This window comes from Anguilla anguilla, chromosome 4 (genome assembly GCF_013347855.1).
Source record: "Anguilla anguilla isolate fAngAng1 chromosome 4, fAngAng1.pri, whole genome shotgun sequence".
NCBI lineage: Eukaryota > Metazoa > Chordata > Actinopteri > Anguilliformes > Anguillidae > Anguilla > Anguilla anguilla.
The window spans coordinates 31,129,475-31,150,321 of NC_049204.1; the positions used below are offsets into that span (position 1 = coordinate 31,129,475).

Consider the following 20,847-nt stretch of genomic DNA (forward strand, 5'->3'; position numbering starts at 1 on the left):
AGTTGGTGGTAAGTGTTTAAGGTGTTTGTATGTTGGGTACAGTTGGTTTGTATCTATGCATTAAGTGTAGTTCATGTTTTTTTGCATGTTGTAACAAAGTTATAGTTTGTTATAAGTTAAGTGTAGTTGTGTATTTGTGCTTGCATGTGCTGTACATAGTTAATCATAGTCAAACAGTTTTTTGTGTATATATCTGTACCAGCCCCAGATCAACTGTTTTATTTTGCTTTAACCATTTACATTCCCTTTAGAAGAAATATATTCCAAACAAAATTGTTCTTTCATACGACTGTACAATTTGGGAATTGTGTTTCACTGAAAGTTCATAGGAATCTGCAGAAGTGTTTTCACATTTCACCATTGTCTAGATTCAAGTATTTGATCTATGTATTTGACCCCTATGTGACTTGCAATGGAGTATTTTTATGTGGCCTGTATTTAATGGCTTTGCATTCGGCCATGTTTAAGGTTTGGGGACGGCTACGTGGTAAGCATGAAAATCAGAGCAGCCAGTCCAGGGGTGGCCCCGGACCTGAACCCGGTCGAGACCTTCCTGGAGCGGAGCTTTCCGGGCTGCGTGCAGAGGGAGAAGCACTACAACACCCTGCAGTACGAGGTCGCCTCCTCCTCGCTCGCCCGCATCTTCCAGCTGGTCCTGGCCAACAAGGAGAAGCTCAACATCGAGGACTACTCCGTCTCCCAGACCACCCTGGACCAGGTACGGGAAAGCACTCTGTAATCACGCTAAGTGATCGTCAGATCAATCCAATAAGTTATGTACTTTCAGTAATTCTCAGGATCAATGTCAATTCCGCACCAAATGCTCTCTGAAAAGTAAAGTGGATCAATTATTTAATTTGCAGTTTCTCAGAAATGGGTTCTTTCTCTTGACAGATGTACAAGTGGCCATCAGAATAATGTCTCATTATGGTTTCACTTAATTATAAAATGTCCTGTCAAAAAGGATTGCATTAAAGTCTGTCCCAGTTTTAACGTGGATCAAGCCTTGAAACTTTGGTGTTCAGGGTTCCCATGTTTAATTAATGAAATGAACAAAGAGCAGTGTGTGTGTGTGTGTGTGTGTGTGCCTGTGTGCGCACGTGTGCGTGCACCTGCGCACATGCATGCTACAGCTTTGTTCCGTGCATGGCGATCTGTTACATTATAGCTTTAGTACTCTTGTGTGTTTTCTTAAATTGCCATGTTATCATAACTCTCAATCCAAAGATTGAAACCAATAGGCTCTATAATTATTCAGGAATTATCTTAAATCAGGAGAGATCTGGTGTCCATTTTCCAGGTGTTTGTGAACTTTGCCAAGCAACAGTCAGGAGAGGATGACGTAATTGTGCTGCACCCAAGGGCAGCGGGGGGACGGCGGGATGTAAAGATCACTCCAGAAAAGTGTCCTGGCAAGACAAAGACCAAGACCCGGTAACCTTCAGGGGCCACAGCTACTGGATGTCACTTCTCTGTCATATCCACAGTGAAGGTTTTTGCACTGGATGAAGAAACTGCCCCAAAACCATCATTTAGCTACAAATTTGCATCCCGCACAGAGGAAAATGTATTTGAATAAACTGATTCTCAAAACCGATTTTGATCTGATAGATCTTCAGTCAGTATCAGCAAATGCATTTTTTAAAATTAAATTTATTTAAAAATAGTGCAATACAAATACAAATTGTTCAAAATAAAATGCGTCTGCTGCATTGTAATGAACAGAAATGTATACAATATTTCCAAGACACCTATTTTCTGGTTCTTTTAGCCTAACTTAGTAATGTGTTTTGTATTGTGTGTTTCTGTTTTCATTTTTTAATGTATTTTGAGTGGCCTATCATTTTCAAGCCTCAATTAAAAATTGTATATGGTCATTTGTGAGCAACTGAAAATATTTGAATACCAATCTCAGAAAGCAACAACTGTGAATACACATTCCAGAACTTTTAAAAATATATAATTTATTTTCAACAGCAATGTATTGGACTGAATTTTAGCTGCTTAATTACAATCCTGAATCTAAAGGAAATTTAAAATTGTCCTCCAAAATCATCATGTAGTAATTGCTTCAAACCTCTCTGAATATATTTACATAAAAAATGCATTTTTATATTCAAGCTGATTATTATTTTAACTCTGCCATAATATTTGTTTTGTGAGATTTTTTAAATAAAGTTCACTTTCAAGCAATACTTGTTTTTGTGGGATCAATATTTTAGTATTAGCTTTAGCTAAGCACATTTATTCCAATCCTTAATTTAATTGGAAGAGATGGCATTCACAATAAAAATTCAAATACTATTGATACTATTATCTAATGCTACAAATAAATATTTTTGGCCCAGGTCTTGTTAAAGGGCAATCGGGCAATAAACCTATTCCTTTCATCTCATTACTCATGTTGTTGTAAGTTTGATGTCATATATTGTAAAGATGTGACACCTTTCTAAGCCAATCACACAACATAAAACAAAACACACAATGTTCAAATAAATTTTTTCATATACTTTTTCATATTACTTCAAATGGTTTATGGGAAATTTTACACTGGGTAAAAAATAATTTGGCAACAGCATGCTATGTATGTAGCAAGGCTATATAACTTCACTGAAGCTGCACCTGAGTACGATGTAGTTCTTAGATGTTTATTATTGATCTTATTGTACTCTAATGCGAACACTTGAGTCTTCTATAAGATGGGCACAGATCAGTGTTTCTTTAAGAAAGTTACCCGTACAGTGGAATCCCTTCACTATTGCATAGCTAGCTAATGTTATGAACATTACAGCTTGAATATTGTGGTTGAATGAAAAAGATAGCTGGTATTCCACAGCTTGATATTAATGCTATAATCTTTACCCTGTTCATATGTTGTAGGACTGTATATTCGTGTCCATTAGAATCACAAAACTTCCCAAAATTTGTCTAACTTGTACATAGGTTCTGAATAGGTTCATATTTTTTGAAATATGACACACACTTTTCAGTAAAGAACAGTTAATCCCTCCGTGCAGTCCACAATCTGCAAAGCCCTTGACAGAGATCTGATAGTAGACATTCAGCTCATCTGAATACCTTGATCACACCCCAAAGGTATTTACACTTCATTAGATGTAGTTTCCCCCTTTTGGTGTTTGCATATATTTCAGGTTTAAAACAAATTTTAGGTTTCACATATTTTTACATAACAGATGGCGTACAGGAATGACAAGTAATTTAAGTAAGCTATTTTGTAAGACAAACCTTCTGGTAAGCATCATCTTTTTCCCCAAAAACCACCACAACCTAGTCATAAATAACCAGAAAATTCTATATTTGTCACCTTTAAGTTCTCGTGTTAAAGAAAACCCCTATCCTCGAGGGCTGATAGGTCCTTTGTTCCATAGATCTAATTGGAGAATGTAAGTCTGTTGAAGTAGGACTTCGGTTCACTCATTAACACTGGGTTCACTCATTGCCAACATCAGTTACTAAAGGTCTGTGAAACCTGCAGGACTCTTACCTGCCTCACTCTGGACTCAACTACAGTTGCATATGGAGTGCACAGCAATAGCGAAGAAGACTTTCACCATGCTACAGAGAAGAGATTGCAGCTCTCTAAGCCGAAGCTGGTTCAGACGAAGGGCCTCTGCTGTCTCCCAGCCCAACTGGCTGACCGCCACACGATCCCTGGCATCTCCTCAGAGAAAGAATGGAATGATGGGCATCCTGAAGTGGGGGTAGTCCTTAAACTCTCTGCTGTAGGTGCTGTGCTTTCCTTTTGCCCAGATCGTCATCTGGATGAAGCCCACGAAGGTGAACAGGGCCACTGAGGAAATAAGAGATACACTCAGTCACTGGACCGCTGGGCAAGGGCTCGGGAACAAGGCTGAGAAACTGCACGCTGAGGCCTTACCTGGAACACACTGGGTCATGACTGTGAAGCTCAGCCAGGCTCCCACCTGCAGTGGAGATAAGGAGCGAGTCTGTAACATTATCCCAGCTGGCTGAGTGAATTTAAATGAACAAGATATTCCTAATTTGCATTTTGTGTGCTATGAATCTTGTAAATTGTATGCTGCTTTAAGGTATTTATATTTTTGCATCCTGGTCTTCCAAATAAAATATGTAATATATTATATTTTTGTTTAAATAAAGCCTTTGGTACCCTTCCTCTGTTCCTCTGACTATACATAGACATGTGTATTGTAACCTGTTCAGTTCACCCACTTGTGTTATGTAATCCAGGTATTTGATTTGTTTATCCACTTGTCTTGTAGCTTATTAGCCTATTTTTAACCAATTCAAGAGGTCTTACAATGATAGATCAGATATAAATTAATATGATAACATGGATTCATTCATCTAACATCAATTTGTCAAGACTGGATTTAACTTGAGGTGGGAGGACTAAAGCTAAACTAATTAACAATCTATCCTTAATTTGTTACGAGGCCTGTATAAATGTGGTACCTTATAAGGTTTACACATGCTTGCTATATTGTGTGTGCCGTTTTCAGCTCGTATTGTGAGCTACAAGTCTCATTTTAACACAGTGCTAACTAGCAAGGTAGGTACTGTTAGTAAGTATGCTAGCAAGCTGGCTAAGTAGCAGACCATGACCGAAGATGTGTTATCTTCCCATATGACAAAATTGTTTTCTGAAGTATACTTTAGCTAAACAATATTATGCTTAGCATAATTCAATTATTAATGCTGAAAAACACTAGTTTTCACATGGGTTGGCTTGGTCACTAGTCTCTCAAGTTTTTATTCTGTGGTTCTGCTATAATTTATTGCATGAATAAATATTGAACAAAATTTAATTAGTTACATTTGTGACCTCCATTATTGATAATTATAGCATAGTTTGCCCAAAACTCTAGTAAAACACATCCTGGACAATTGGCACTGAATAGCTCTAATATTCTCTAGTGCTACAATGGTGCTGGGAAATAGGCTCTGACAAGTATTTCTTAAATTCCAGGACATAGTGCCTTGTTCAGTACAGTTAGCAAATTATGTTTAAGCCTTACATAACTTGGCATAAGGGGGTTAATGATGTACTGCAGAACTTCATTTTTTAACAAAGCCTCTCCCATAAGACCAGGATGAACACATATTTTTGCAGAAAATGAACTGGAAAAAGTTGATGCGGTTCTGTGCCCTAAACAACTAAACCTAATTCTTTTGGATTGTCAACATAAAATAAATACTTGTTTCCAGGAGTATTCATAAGTAATTCAAATAAATCAAATATGTGTTCGACTTGGAATTTCAACCAAATGAAACTGCATTTTTTTTTTTTGACTAATTTCTAAACCTATTCCAGTATGGCCGTGCTTAAATGTGGCAAGGTAATATAAAGCTTGAAATTGTTCTCTTAATGGCAACTTCGTCTTTTAAATGTCACCCTGGCTTACCTCATATGTGTAATTCGGACAGGACACAAAGAAGAAGAGCCAGGTGAATGGATTCTTCGTTGGGTATGGAATCATTCTCGATCTGGACCCTGTTTGCATGGAAAAAGCAGCAGACAACCTCACCGTGGAAATATCCATTGTCCAAGCCAAATGAACTGTGTTCAAACTCGAACAGCTCTCCAATTTAACAGGAACGGATGTGATGTGCTATAAATCTATTTACTCTCTGTACTCTCAAGTGCAAATGAACAGGCTATGCAAAGTCTAGTTTTCCTGAACATTTGCAAACAAGGAACATGCACAAATGTACTGCACAAATGGGGGGCTGCTTTTGGGAAGTTTTGGGAACCGCACAAATGTAATTCTATGTTCCTTTCGGAACAGAATTTGCCGATTGGAAGCATCGGTTCTCTCCTCAAGTATTATGTAATGGACATTTTCATGACTGACTATGCTCATTACTGTAAGAGTGTTATGCACGTAAGGATCTGAACATCATTTGTGGGCCTTATGATTCTGAGTATTAGCATTATTTCGATTTTAGAAACCACACTTAAACACTTACCCTCAGATTTAAGGCTATTGAGAGCCAGATGTATTGAGAAGTTACCCACTTCACAGACCTGGAATCAAAAACACAGAAGATCCGGATAGCTACTACACTGAACCTAATGCAGTGGCAGTTGGCAGTGAGTTTTACTCATTCACCATATGCTGCTTAATGTGTACTTCACATGATAGGTTGATAACAACAATACGCACCACAAACATGGCCAGTGCATAGTTTACTTGAATGTCCCCATAGGCTGTAGAGGAAAAAGTTCAATTTAGTAATGAAACAATGTGAGCAGTGAAAAATCTAAATTCTGTGATACTTACATGGTGGTGTGTAAAGAGGATGATTTATGTAATACGCCAGCCATGCAGCAAATCCCCAGTAGTACACACAGTTCTGTAAGACAGAAAAGAACATACTTTTAATGACTTCATTCATTTGACCTTATCTTTATTATCATCAGAATACCAGAATGTTCAGTCTGAACCTTCTCAGGAAATAGCTGTTCTTGCTGTGCAGTTTTGAGTTTTGCCTGCTTACAGAACACTGACTACAGATCCAACCAAAGTTGGAAAGAGAGGGCTGCTGGTTGACCCGCAGGCACAGGTTGAGTACTGTTTATGGTGCCAAATCCTTTACGGCTCGACACAGGCGTCTTACAGCGACACTGTGATCGTGCGTTCTGTGTCTTGGCATGAGGAAACATTAGCTTGAGGCCCATGTAATGAGACATACTCTGATAATGTTTCGGTGACACTGGAGCAACAGTAATAAGTAATTTAATGTTGCCACAGTGTTATGTGAATATTAAGAAGGTTATTTTTATACAGCTGCTCAGAGAGTGTTGGTGGAAATTTATTCCATGAAACTGTACACTGAGACAAAATCGTTGGAGCATAAACTAGGCAAAAATAAATCTTTTTTTTTTTAACACCCAACCATTCTGAACCTGACTATGTAGTTTTTTTTTTATGATTAGCAAGCATGAAAGATCAAAGTTAAAGTTAAGGTTTTTCCTGCATTGTTTCAAGCTCAACAGGCTCCACTAAAGACTATGCAGTAATAGCCAGCCGTCATGCTCCAGTGCATAAGAAACACACAACGCGTTTTCAGCTACAGTTACCCGTGCGATAGTGCGCAGCGGCATGGTACCGTGGGAAAAACGGTGCACAAATATGGTTTCAATGAGCCTCTTGCTGTAGTGGAATGAATGGCACACACAGGCCAGACTGCAGAGGGGGAACAGAGAGGGTCATTAGTTCATTAGCCGAACAGAGGCAGGCTGCTGCTCACAGCGGAATGTCTGGTACAGTACGTGACTCACGTGACCACCGGATGGGGGCTGGATGTAAAGACGTACTTGTGTCGGTAGATGTACGGGACACGGAAATAGAACAGCAGATAAATAAAGAGAGGGCCAACGTACTCTGCCAAAAACACCTGTCACCCAAAATGAGAAGAATGATTAATATAATGAGATGCTAGTTCACTTGTTATATAAAAACTTCAGATCCCACCACAAGACAAGCAATCAATGTTTGTCCTAAACTTTCACTCACAATTAAATACTTAAGCATTGAATATTTTTTCACTCTAAAAGAGTTCCATTAGTTCAGCAATTAATTGAATTAATTAAAAATGTAACACCTGGAGACAGCCTACAAGCTGTTACAACAACTAAAAGAGGTTGTGTTTCTGGTGGTATGAACATTGCTATCACTGTTGGAGTTCCTCCTAAGTGCACTACATTTTCAAGCTCACTAAAGTTTCTTTTAATTTTCATGGAATAGGCTTTTAATGAAGGACAGAAAATTTTTCTTTTAATGACGGTGAATCACAGCACATTCATGATTTGTTAAGCATGAAATATTGATCTGAGAACTGAACTTTAACTTTTTCCTTGAGACATGACTGCTTTTTAAATTTTTACTTCCTATTCACAGTTTAAGTGCCCTAGGCTTTGGATATCTTGATCTTTAAGAAGCAAGAAACCTTAGTGAATGTACAAATATACATCCTTTTAGAACATGCTAATACTGGATTAGAGATGACAGATCATTCTCTTACCATAGTCCACCCTAACTGTGGACCAAGATCTTTAAAGTACATTGTTGCAGTGGTCCCAACCGGTAGATTTTGTAGTATTTCATCGTCTTTCAGTGGTTTTCCCTCTGAAAGCCAAATATATAAATAAACATATATACATATATTTATTAACCTTTATTTATACAGGGTAGATTGAGTGAGCAGACATGCTTTTGCAGCAACGTCCTGTTAATTCTTGCATGTTTTTGTATTGTGACAAATTTAATTTAAATCAGGCTATCCTGTGTCAAGGCAAGGCTCTCTCTCTCTTTCTCTCTGAAACTGGGGAGACTTCTCATTTATAAGTGACAAAACCTATAAAGAGCTCTGCTGAGGAAATAAAGTTCTCTACTGGATGGTATTAATGGAATTTGAACTCTTTCGAGGAGATGAAGGTGACCTCTAATGACTTGGATCATGGATAATGTGGCAGAATAATTGAAAGCTAATTTTAGCATGGGCTTGTGGTTGAAAATTAGCCCACATTATTGCCATCAAATTACCCTATATGCACAGAGAAAAAAAGGTTAATGGATACTCTGCAGTGCATGTTAAACAAGATTTCTTTACAATTAAAATTGCTACTTAAAATAAAGAGCAACTGAGAATACAATTAGAGAATAGAACTTTAAAATGTTTGTTTTTAATTTGGTTTCTAAAGTTTTGGTGTGATTGATTAAAATCTTTAAAGATGTGGATGCAGCCTGTTAGAGGCTCTCCTCTTTAAACTTTAGGCCGAATCCAAATTCGATGACTTGAAAGGGGTTTGTATGAATTCAGCATGCAAATGGAGACACTTACTCGGGTCAATCCAGAGAGACTGTCTGGCCGGGTACCACTGGGGGTCTGAAACAGTTCCAACACACCCAAATCAACAATGCGCTACTCTTCCACACAGCACGTTATCCAACAATCCTCACAGGCTCAGCAGAGACACCTGGCCTTACTGCTATTCAAGGAAAACATGATAAAATAATGAGATGAAGACAATCAAAAAACAAAAATGTACGTTTAAAAAAATATTTGTTTTAAAAGTGCGCTTCAGTGTTAACTCTTTCATTACCTTGGTCAGTGGGAATTATTTGAGCCATTTAGTTACTCAAGGAGCCCATCTGCTAAATGTTCACTCAGAATATTATATAGAATATTAAATACAGCTTAGCTCGCCTGATCAGTGTGATATTATAGCATACAGGAGGTGTCATGAATATCGAGTCCATAAAGCCGGTTGATCTTTTCAGCTGAGTGCAGCATTTCTTTCTGCCATTTATGCTCCTTTAATGACTGTCAACAGCAACTCAATAATTACCAACCCATTAAAATAAATGTTCACAAATGATAATTAATGTTTGAAATAGCTTTTACAGATGTAAAACATAATGAAATATGGTGCCATGATATGACAATTAATAAAATAAGGTCACTCACAGGATTTATGAAATAGATTCTTGATATCACCAATTGTGGCATGGGGTTCCACCTGGAAACCATACCAGAACACATGATTTTTCCAATCACTCTAGCATGCATTACATAAAACATGAAGATTGGGAAAGTTTCAGCAAACCTAGTGCAGAAATGAATCAATCGTCTGTCACAGATGATAGATTACATTTTCCATTGAGCGCTCCTGTGTTCTGTCTGATGCTGTTTACTCCAGATATAATCAGCAATCCTGCTGACAAAACCCAAAGCATATGGGTATTCTACAAATACGTAACTCTGCAACTCTTCTACAGCAGGTGCAGTCCTGTACTGTTTTAGTGGCAGACAGAGAGATAAGCAGCTTCTTACCTTGTCCAAAAAGCAGAGCTGCCTCTTAGATTTGGGGTCCAGTATCTCCACCTCAAAGAAAACATAATTATATATTTGAGGTTTTTCTCCCTCCCCGAGCTCTGCTATGCTTGTTTTTGTTTTAAATGAAGCGTAGAAGCTCTTCAGATCAAAGCTGGATGTATATGTGGGGGCTTTGGCTCTCTGTGGTTCCTACAGGTTCCATCAGGTGCGTCAAAGGGTGCAAAGGTACACCAATGGATCGCAAAGGAGAAAAATAACTTTTCTTGGTAGCATTGTGGCAGGAAGCTGCTGAGACAATACAGGAATCTGCATGGATGATGACGTCACAGACATACCAGCTTCAGAAACATGAGACTAATGCTACAGTTGAATGTATGCGAAACCTGCAGGAGGGCTGCATAATCAGCTAATTTAAGGTAGCCTAGTACATAATATGATTTTTTTTTAAAGGCAGTCACCCCCCAATTATTTTTTCACTTTACAGAGACAGGGATAAAGCAGAAAGTTACACAAGGGGGATCACAGTACAGAAAGTAACACCAGCCACAAGCAGGGATTTGTACATGGGTATGAGACTCAACCACCCTATAGACTGCACCACATGGGCCCAACACCACATAGTTTCTCACACACCACAAGAGATATTTTAAGAACTCGTTCAAATGATTTGGTCAGCCTGCAGTAAAAATTATACAATGACATTAGAGGGTTTTAATTTACTAGTGTGAGCAGAGCAGCTTTGATAACCTTCCAAGTCCAAGTTAGATTTTGCATAGCCTCAGCAAAATAGCTGTCTGGGTCAACTAGCTGTAACTAAATGGGCACTCTAACTTTATCAAAATAATACATGAGAAAGAGGGACATTCTCAAAATGTGAGAACGAAGTGCTAAAAACAAAACTGATAGGGATGCCTTAGATGGAGTTTGACTTGCTGAACCATCAAGCAACACACACAATGGGTGGCAAATTAAGTCTTGTCTTTACCAAAGTGCGACAATTCTGCAAGCAAAAGCTCTACAGTGAAAACATAATTGGAAATACCCAAGAGAATTCACGTTGTTAAAACTTAGCCTCGGTATTAACATTCACCTCTCCAATAAACAAGGGCAATTAGCCTGTTGCATCTTCCTTATTTGAATAATAATTAAAAGGAGGGTACTGCTTCAGCAGCAGTGTGGTTAGACTGTCTTCCTCTGTAGCTTCAGTGTTGCAGGTTAAATCTCATTACCTGTCTGTTTGATATTCAACAATACAGAACTACACAGGGATTCTGACCTTGCAATGAGCCAGCATCCTTTCAGCAGGTATTGAAAATGTTGAGAGGGGTGAAGATATGTAGCATTTACAGGATTAGATTAGATCGAATTAGCTGTTCTTCGATTGGTAACATATTGCACACTCATTTCAATGCAATGCGCTGTTGTGAGCTGTGCATTGTCAACTCAGTAACCAAGCTGCATACAAAGCATGCATCCATTTATGTGGCCCAAGTTGATTGTAAATGTTGCAGAAGAGGACCCCCTAGTGGCTAAAGGTCAGCCATATATTTACAGCAATGATTTAAAATGTAAAAAGCAAGCTATATACTATTGGTTATAAAACTGGTGCTTATTTCTCTAGCGCACAGATTCTGCCTAGTTTTCCTACTAGCTGATCACTGTATACAATGAAATATGCTATACATCAATTATTAACTGCAAATCATATTATCTCTTATTCTATTATGAAAGCTTAATTTAAAAGTCATTAAACTCATTTCTGTGTAATTTTCCCAGTAGTTTTTACAAACTGTGTCAGGTGTGTATATCCCAGTACCACACATTATATAATTAACAACACAATTATGCTCATGTTTTATTAAATACGGAAATAAAAAGTAGCACGAGCGTATTTAAGGTAAAATACATGTATAGAATACATGTAATATTTTCATGGAGCAACAAGTACAGCAGATGAAGTTATAAACCACCTGTATGTGGGAACGCGTATAAGAGAAACACGTTTAATCTTCATAAAATAACTTCTCCAGATAAATTCATCATAAAACAGGGCTAAGTTTTAATGATTCATAATAATATGAACACAAATGCCTGTTTAGCATGGTCTACAATTAAAATCAGGTCAGATTCTCAGACAAACGTCATCAATAGGGAACATACTTCAAAACCACACACACGTCTCATTTGGTTTTAGCAGTGACTGAACTCTCTGAGGTGTGTGGATGAGAATACCAGCAATTATAATTTGTAACGGAATAATGATTACCTAAAAATAAATGCCACATACCTTGATGTACATGAAATTCATAAAAACGAGATTTTCTTCAGGCAACATATGATGAAGGGAGTCAAAGGATGTTTGTTTCGTGAAATCCACACCAAAATACTGATTGTGTTGCAGATCTTTTCTTCTTAATTAGACACTGTCAGCTTTGATCTACTGCATATGCACACAGCCTGCAAACTGTAATTTGCTCTGAAAGCACTTTAACCTGTATAGCTCAGCAGAGCTGTCACGCTTTAAATTGCTCTTTCACTGGACAGACCTTTTAATGGATATCTAAGGATTTGCTGAATGCACAGCAACCCCCCTCCCAAAAAACACACAATGAGTTTATCCAATGGGTCTGATGTTACAAAAAGCCCATGATGCAGCTGACTACAACACTGCTGAATACACAGACTCTCTGCTTTTTGCTTACACTACCCGGCCCGTGACATCTGCCCTGCGGACTACAGTACACTCAAGAAACGTCATCGAACTGGATCCATTTTGATGACGTCGATGACATAAAATGCACTGTACTCTCACCGACGAGACCTTGTGTAAATGCTGTTCTTGAAGATGTGCCTTCTGGCTTTGAGGACTGAGGTAATGGAAAATGGCCATGATAGCAAAGCATATGTACTCATTTTACACAATGCATCTGGCTTACAATGACATGTGGGAGTATTGAGGATTTCCGAGGTATTGAGGATTAGAGGATTCCAGTGCATCACATCAGCCTTGAGCTCTCAACAGAAACGCATCCAATAATCCTGATGTAAGCCCCTGAACCCGAATAACTATCACTGTGGAAACTATTTGTTAATCCTGTGGAAGCGTAATAAAAATTCCCCCTGCGTACAAGAATTAGTTCATGTAAACCAATCGTAAGGAGCAGGTCATTTTATTCTGCTTAAATGTTCACACCCTATGTGAAACAGATTCCCTGATTTAGGCTACATGCAACACCCCACAGGTGTTTAATTAAAATGTAAAGGCATTGGTTCTAAGATTCATTCTGTTCTCTGTGAACAATGATAAACATAGCTCTACTGCAGCATGAAAAATTACCTTTTTATTTCTCTCCTTCAATAAATCGAGAAACAAATACTGTAAAACTTTCCGCCAGGCTCAAAAACAGCCAAATAAACCTCATGAAACAAAACAAAAAATGTTTTTAAGAGTGGAAGGCAGAGAAGTATTTTATAATTCGTAATACCAATGGCTGATTCTTTAACATGAGCATTCAGTGACATAGAATGTTAATATTATCTGAAGGAAAAGTATGTCATACTTGAGCTTGAATATGCCAATTCAGATAAAATTTCCGTTCCACAGTGGTATATAAAAAACTAGACTAGAATATGTATTTTATTTTTGTTACATTTCCTTGGATTGACTGTGTGTGAAAAGCAATATCTTTACATAGGGCAAAATAATGAGCCAAAAGCATTGATACAACTAATTAGTGACCCTGAAGAAATCTCATCTGACACATATTGCCTTTCGACACAGAATTTAAGATCGTCTATAACATTGCAGTTGTGTCAACATGAATACAGTAGCCTACATATAATGGTATTCTCCATTTTAACGGTACGATGAAGTTGTCTAGTTGGCGCGTAATAAGAACCCCAGGCCCCTGCTGGAATGTTTGAAGTGAGTTTGTAATTCTTATGCCAGGTGATATTACTGCTAACACGCACCCATGCGTAAAGATGCCACGAGCAAACCAATAAGAACGCACATAAATCAACAGATAATCAGCTGTTCATCTCACGCGCACAGCCAGCTTGAAAACGTCTCCCTCCCCATGCGTAATGTCCACTGTCAGGGGGACTGATGACATAAACCGTCCCCTTTCAATCAGCGGAGCCATCAATGAAAGCACTCAGCTGATTTCCTAGAGCATGCCGTATCGACAGCACTCTCTAAATCAGCGCTAATGTCCCCCTCCACCATTGCAAATGCACGTATAAAAATGAGAGATGCGCACGGCCTTATCACCACACGGCAATAAACAAGATTGAGGGGCGTATTATAGCAACGACAGGGCTATGATTTAAAAAAAAACCTTAATAATGGAGAACAGAGTCGGGACCAAAAGAATTATGCTCATTTTGTGCTAGTTTTGCCAAAATGACTCACCTAATTTTGGCTACTCAGATATTGGAGAACATGCTAATGAGGGACAGCGCTAGTAAGTGCTGTTCAGTACATGGCGCAAATGCCAGAGCCCGCCATAAATCGACTTTAGATGGCAGTCCTGTTGCTCTTGTACTGAATTACATGTTTGCTTATTTATGAATACAGCAATGGGAAGGGCACAGCCACATGAACACAGTAAAAGATCAACAATAAGAACAACCGCAAAACCAACAAACATGGGAATAAACTCTCAAAAGAACCATAGTAATAACGCTGACATTTTATTGTAAGGACGTGAGAGGAACTCTAATAGGATAGTGCACTGAAATGAGCAATATAGGGAATTACAGCATGTCTCAGTGGAGCTAGTTCTCACTGGTCTAACATGATTTCCCAAAATCCCTTGAACTTTTTTAAGTATCCAAACTTTTTGATCTGCCCACATATAATCTTTGAAAATATTGTCGACTGCCATCAAAAGCATGCTTCATTCGTGTTTAATAAAGACAGCTCCTGTTCCCAGAATAATCAGGGTTCTAGAATACATTCTAAATATGAATAACTGCATATTGATAGAAATAATTTACAACAGCGTATAAACATGTGTAATATGATTGGACAATTAATAATAAATATTCAGCCCAGCCTGTGTAAAATATTCCACACATCCAAAGTTTCTCTACTGTCAGACATCTGAGTAGTAACCAGTTCTTTTCTTAGAGGCATTGCATAAAATACCACAATATCATTCATTCTCATGAACACAGCAGAGACTTTATTATAGTTGTAAACAGAAATAATATTCTTCCTTCTATAATATCAGCATACATACAGCATCAGACACAAATCACCATAAAACACCAGCCAAAGCAAAACTTTTAGAAGTTCTGCACTCTTGCATTAAAGCAGTAATCCAAAAGTAAAAAAGATGCAACTTTTCTGAAAGGCCCTAAATCAAAAGGACTAATCCGCATTACCAGTGACCTGTCCGTCACCTTAAACCTCAGGTCTTACCTCAAAGAAACTAACTCTGCTCATTGTTTTTGGATGGAGGAGTCCTCTTCACCACGCTCCGCTGTAATCTCCTCACATTAAGAAGGCTCTGTGAGGCAGCTACCTCCCTCCCGCGGCAATCCTCGTGCTAATTCCCCCCACCGTTCATCTGGAGAGAAGCGATCCAGAAACCTGACTCTGTTCATTCACGTGTCCACCAGGGGGGACGTGGGGAAGCCCTCCGCTGGACGCGGCCGCTGTTAAAATAGAAATACGGTCCAAGTTATGGTCAGGAATGTGCCAGTAGCTGCACATCCGGCCACTCGGGAGGGGAGGGGAGTGGGGGGAGAGAGCGGCTCACCGCTGCCGGGGGCCAAGCAAATTTCTGGAGTTCACCCAGGAGGGCCTCCGTTCCCCCTGAACTCCACCTGCTCGGAGAGAATTACGGCCTTAACCCTTTGCCGCTCGCGAACAGCATCAGCAGCTGCTGACCCTGCACTACTCAAGGAAAAAAACTGTACGCTGCTCTCTCCTGGGGTTTGGCTACCCAGCGGCACTGTCTGGAAGAGGGATGGATTATGTGCACGGTGCATGCCTCTCTGCATTGGTTGAATAACAGTCAAGCCCTTTGTCCCCATCAGTCTATGCTAATGAGATGTGTCAGCGAGGACACCTGGGTTAGGCACTAGTAAAACTGTCAGGCTAGAATTACATGTTTATGAGAAGGGACAACAAGTGGATCACATGCAGATTTTTCTATGGTGTTTACAGATTGAAATGCTCTTACATGTTTAAAGGACATGGTCCCCCTACCCCCAGCTGCTAAATCCTACAGATTCTTATAGTCAAACTTGAGTAGGCCAGTTATTATTAGACAACAGTGTGCACTTTTGGCATTAAGCTGTGTGCCAAAAAGTCTGTTCTTAACAGCCTACATGGATGTCCCTGTTACTCAAATCATGGACCCGGGTGTGGTTTTCCACCCTGCCTTTACCTAGGAGTCAGGTGTGAAGACAATCTGGCCAATCAGTAGCTCTAATTGTTCAGTTAATTACCCAAGAGGATAGAAAACCAGGGCTGGATTTGGAATCAAATGGCAGATTGGAGTATCCATGGCTTAAGTGGTTACTAAGAATTTAAAGAGAGGTCAAAGAGAGTTTGGTTTGACAACCGGATTGTATGGATGTGGTATATACATGCATATACCGGCATGTGCATTACAAATACCTTATAATGACTGTCTGGCAAAATATGAGCCACACAGAGAGGTAACACAGAACAGGGACAGACTAATGAGAACAGACATTAATCATTCCATGTCCCTTTGAAAATAGTTCTCTGGTTTCCAGCTCTAGCTGTCATTAATCATAATTTATTATTCACGCTTTCCATTCTTAAGCATGTCATCCTTGCAGTCCTCTTTATATGTGATCAGCATGCTGAGGCATACCTCCATAATTCTATAAGTCGAGCTCTGAGATTGGCCTTTCTTCAGCTGCCTTCGATTTTAAAGGCTTGCGTATGCTATCAGCCCTCCTGGTCTTGGCAGCCTGCTGCTTGCCTGATCTATGGGAGGCTGAGGTTCACAGATTTGTTTGGCCCAGGGGTGGGTCTTGAGGAACACATTGGTTCCTTTCTTCAGTAAGGTATTTTGGTACCGGTGACCCCATTGTATTACATTACATTTATTTGGCAGATGCTTTTATCCAAAGCAACATGCAATAAATCCCTTGACATAGATGAGCTGCCACATGATTCAGTATACTGTATCATCAACTGAGATTGCGCCATCTACCACAGTGTGGTCAGAGCGCTCTCTGCTGGTGATGAATCTTACTGCACTAATGGGAGGAACACAAGTTCATATACTTTCAATTAAACAGGAGGCGCCATTTGTTTTGAACGAGAATAGCATACCGTAAACTGAACCTCACCAAGATAATGATTTCTTCTTTTGGCTTCCAAAATTATAGAATCCTTCACCTTTTAAATGGCCCTTGCTTGTTAAACATTTTCATACAGCATTATTAAGTCTTTATAAGTCTTTCAGCCCACCAAGGCTTGTCATTATGCCTACTATCTAAAGCATCACATTCGCACTTTATCTGATCTAATCTTGAATATTGTATAAGACCACTGTGCTTGCACACCCAGTATTGGTAAGCTATTCCCTGCAATAAAAATTATTTGGTGAAAAATACACTGCCTAGTGTCAGTGATTGTTGTACCTTTTAATTTCCACCAAAACATTACTGTTGTTTATAATAATGAATTTAAAATTGTTGCTGGAATATATATTAACTCCTTTAAAAAATGTAAAATCTAATTTAAATCTTGAGATGACAGTCACCTACGATGGATTGGCAACCTGTCCAGGGTGTATTCCTGGCTCTTGCCCAATGCACACTGGGATAGGCTCCAGCACCCCCCGTGACCCTGCTCAGGAACAAGCATGTATAGATAATGGATGGATGGACGGATGTCTCAGAATTTGCAGTATATTGAATTGCAACAATGAAATCATGCCAAAAACTGTCAAAGAAAAGCCAAAATTCTCCACCCAGAAAGGAGGTAACATGAAGCCCATAAGGTCATAATAATCATATCTGGAAATATGTGACAAACACGCCTGCCACAGGCCACCGAAGTGGCTTTTCTTGGGGCCCTCCAGCACAGAGACACAGGGAGATGATGTTAAAACCGTCCACATTTATTCCACGAGGGTTTGGCAAGATGGTATAGCCAAATGAGCAGATGTTAAAACAGTCATGACCGAAGCTGCCTGGTGTGGGTGGGGATGGCAGATTTAACCTGTGCGCAGTGATTACCTCACTACGCACAGGTGCAGCCACTCCTGTTCCTGGGTCCAATTAGCCTGGCCAATTATCTAATTCTTCACCAATTATCCAATTGGCCAGGTCTAATTAGCTTGACCCAGGGCAGGTGTGGCTGCTTAAACCAGCCATCCCCACACCACAATATACAACTGACATTGAATATTTAATGTTTCCAAAGCATCATAACTACAAATGAATTTTAATGTGCTAAGATATAGCTTGTGTGAAAAATGAAAAAAGCTGGTAATTCCCAAACAATGCGATTTGAAATGAACCACATTTAAATCCAGAAACACATCATTTTCAACTGATATAAGGAATAGTGGTGCTATCCAACCTACCTTTATCATGAGAAGAAAATATGGTATTTTCATTGGCATGCTCATTGCTGAGTTTCCTGACAAGGAGCCTACATGTAAAAGACAAGGACACATCTGTGAATCAGCCGTTAAATGTCATATTTCTCTTCTTCAACATCAAACCAGAAATCTAATATCCCCACCATGATCATTCCTTAAGTAAAAATGTTAATCTGCTGACATGCCTCTACCAGGGAATGTAAATACCATAGGTATACTATACTAGGCTACTTTACTACACTACACTAGGGAACAGGATATTGCAAAGAAACTAAGGACAGCAGTAAAATAAAGCAAGCACGGTGACTGTGCTATTACACGGTAAGCACTGTATTACACTATAACCTACACATTTAAGAAGAGTAAGTTGTAAGCATATCAGCAGTATTCAATATTTTCAGGCCAAAAAAAACAAGTAAAATACTACTAGCCTACTACTGCTGCTGCTGCCGTTGCTGTTGCTGATGCTACCGCTACTACTGGCTAAATAACGAAGCAAGTCTTAGCAAGCAATTCATACTAGGCTGTAGCTAACTTTAACTAATACTATCATATAACAATACTATTAAATAACACACAATTATATGTTTACTTTTCATGTTTTTCTTAATTATTTTAGCAGTCGGTCTTCCGGAGAGGCGGATTGGTCTCTGCTGCGTTAGCTGGTGGAGAGAGCACACACAGAAAGCTGTGCTGCTATGCACAGTTTGGGGCCGAGACCAGGAGCTAACGCCGAGAGCGCGGTTATGATTTTAATTCCGTTTTATTTTGAAAGAAATCGTCAGCTGGAATGCTGGAGGAGCTGGACCTGGTCGGGAAGGCAGGTCAGCTACAGAGCAAGGGGCTGAAAAGTTTGTTGTTTTAGTTTATTATTTTTGCCCTGCACCCGTGAAGGGGGAAGGGTGAAGGGTGAAGGTGTCCGTTTATTTTATTTCATGTTTATGTGGATACGCTGTCCCTCTCCATGCGACAGACAACGGCGTTTCCAGGTAAGGCCGCATCTCCCTGCCCTCCCCGGTGTCACCCTTGGCGTGTGACAATTATAGGCTATTTTGTAAAAAGTCTATGCATGCAAAAAACAAAAAAAAAAAAAACTGAAGCGCTCTCCATGCTGGTTCTGTTTTTATTTTGTTAGATTACCATTTTGAGTACTGTGGTAGTGCATATAAACCTGTACTGGAATGAAATGGCCCAGAAAAAAATTGGGTCTTTGTAAATTTGCATAACATTCCTAAAGAGTGGTCAAAATATAGTACTATAGAACTAATTTAAAACTATTTAAAAATTCTATTGGATTTTTAGCCCCATATGATACCTGTTCGAGGGAATGAAATAGCAGTAATTTTAACCCTGTATGTAGCCTAAGTCCATATAAACCCACCAGTTTGTCTCCACCATGTGACCTGCAGAGATTTGTATTTCATTGGTTGTCCTCCAGGAGTTTCAAATAGAAACATTTATTATAGCTATTAGTTGATATATTGTGAAGTGTCAGGAAGGAAAGTGAACATGGATGGAAGTTTAAAAGCTGTGAAAAGCATGTCTTTGAGCCAGTGGCCCTCACACCTGGTCCTGGAGAACCTGGAGAGTCTGCTGGCTTTGGTGGTTACTCGGCACTTGAGTAGCACAGCAATTGACCAGTTAAAGCAGTTGATTACACTTAACTCAGGTCACCTGGTTTATTGGGTCTGAATTTGACGCTGATCTTAAGGAAAAACCAAAAACCAGTAGACTATGTGGCTCTCCGGGACCAGGATTGAGTATCACTGCAGTAGAAAGAAAATGCATTTATATGAAGCATGTTTTAGCCCAGAATTAAGACATATCATTCTGCTTAAGGTCTTGATTGAAGACCATGGTCAGTTATTTAGTTTAATCATGAATTTATTTAACTCTTTTGTGCAAGATAAATGTTATATAACTGCTCGTTTTTAATGTGGGCATTTCCCACTGCTTCTAACAATTTAATGTCTGCATACAACATTTTAAAATACTGTAGCATGTCAATGGTAGGAAATAATCAAACTGAATTGAAAAAGTGTTGCTTGTAAACAATAGGCCTACTTCCAATCATATTCTGTGCTTAATTAGTAGTATTTACTTCGTCAACTAAGATTGCTGAGGTGATGCAAATGGGATAATATCATAGAAGTGGCTTGACAAAGAGGCTATCGCAACCTCTAACTGGCAGATGACTGAAGTACTATCTTGTGAGAAAACAAGGGGGGACAAACTGGTGGTCCAACCTATAATTAATCTTGTATTTGTACTGGAATAAATGTAGCCTATAACACAGAAATAAGGTATGCATAGAGGTCAAGTGGGAACTGACTGTTTGACCAAAGGCTCACTTGTTTAATCTTTTAACTTGTTCCACAAGAGAAATCCCAGATCGCTGTTT

The 20,847-nt window shown here is 39.1% G+C and overlaps 2 protein-coding genes across 3 annotated transcripts in view; one reads left to right on the top strand and one right to left on the bottom strand.

The window, feature by feature from the left end:
* The window catches only part of LOC118225718 (retinal-specific phospholipid-transporting ATPase ABCA4-like), a 38,723-nt gene extending 36,738 nt beyond the window's left edge, over window positions 1–1,985 (top strand). For both annotated transcript variants that reach the window (XM_035414600.1, XM_035414601.1), the window contains exons 49-50: window positions 469–718; window positions 1,301–1,985. In XM_035414600.1, the coding sequence (XP_035270491.1) occupies window positions 469–718; window positions 1,301–1,438 (388 nt within the window). In that variant the 3' untranslated portion in view covers window positions 1,439–1,985. The remainder of the gene's footprint in view (window positions 1–468; window positions 719–1,300) is intronic.
* Window positions 1,986–2,623: 638 nt separating this feature from the next.
* LOC118225720 (very-long-chain enoyl-CoA reductase) lies at window positions 2,624–19,994 on the bottom strand. The gene is made up of 15 exons (XM_035414603.1): window positions 19,828–19,994; window positions 18,429–18,496; window positions 15,272–15,507; window positions 9,841–9,891; window positions 9,475–9,526; window positions 8,848–8,892; window positions 8,029–8,132; window positions 7,286–7,401; window positions 7,085–7,190; window positions 6,285–6,357; window positions 6,168–6,211; window positions 5,971–6,028; window positions 5,406–5,494; window positions 3,899–3,944; window positions 2,624–3,811 (listed from the first exon to the last, which is right to left on the bottom strand). Exons 3-15 carry the CDS (start codon window positions 15,293–15,295, stop codon window positions 3,684–3,686), a joined length of 936 nt encoding a protein of 311 aa, XP_035270494.1. The 5' UTR covers window positions 15,296–15,507; window positions 18,429–18,496; window positions 19,828–19,994; the 3' UTR covers window positions 2,624–3,683.
* Between the last annotated feature and the right edge of the window lie 853 nt (window positions 19,995–20,847).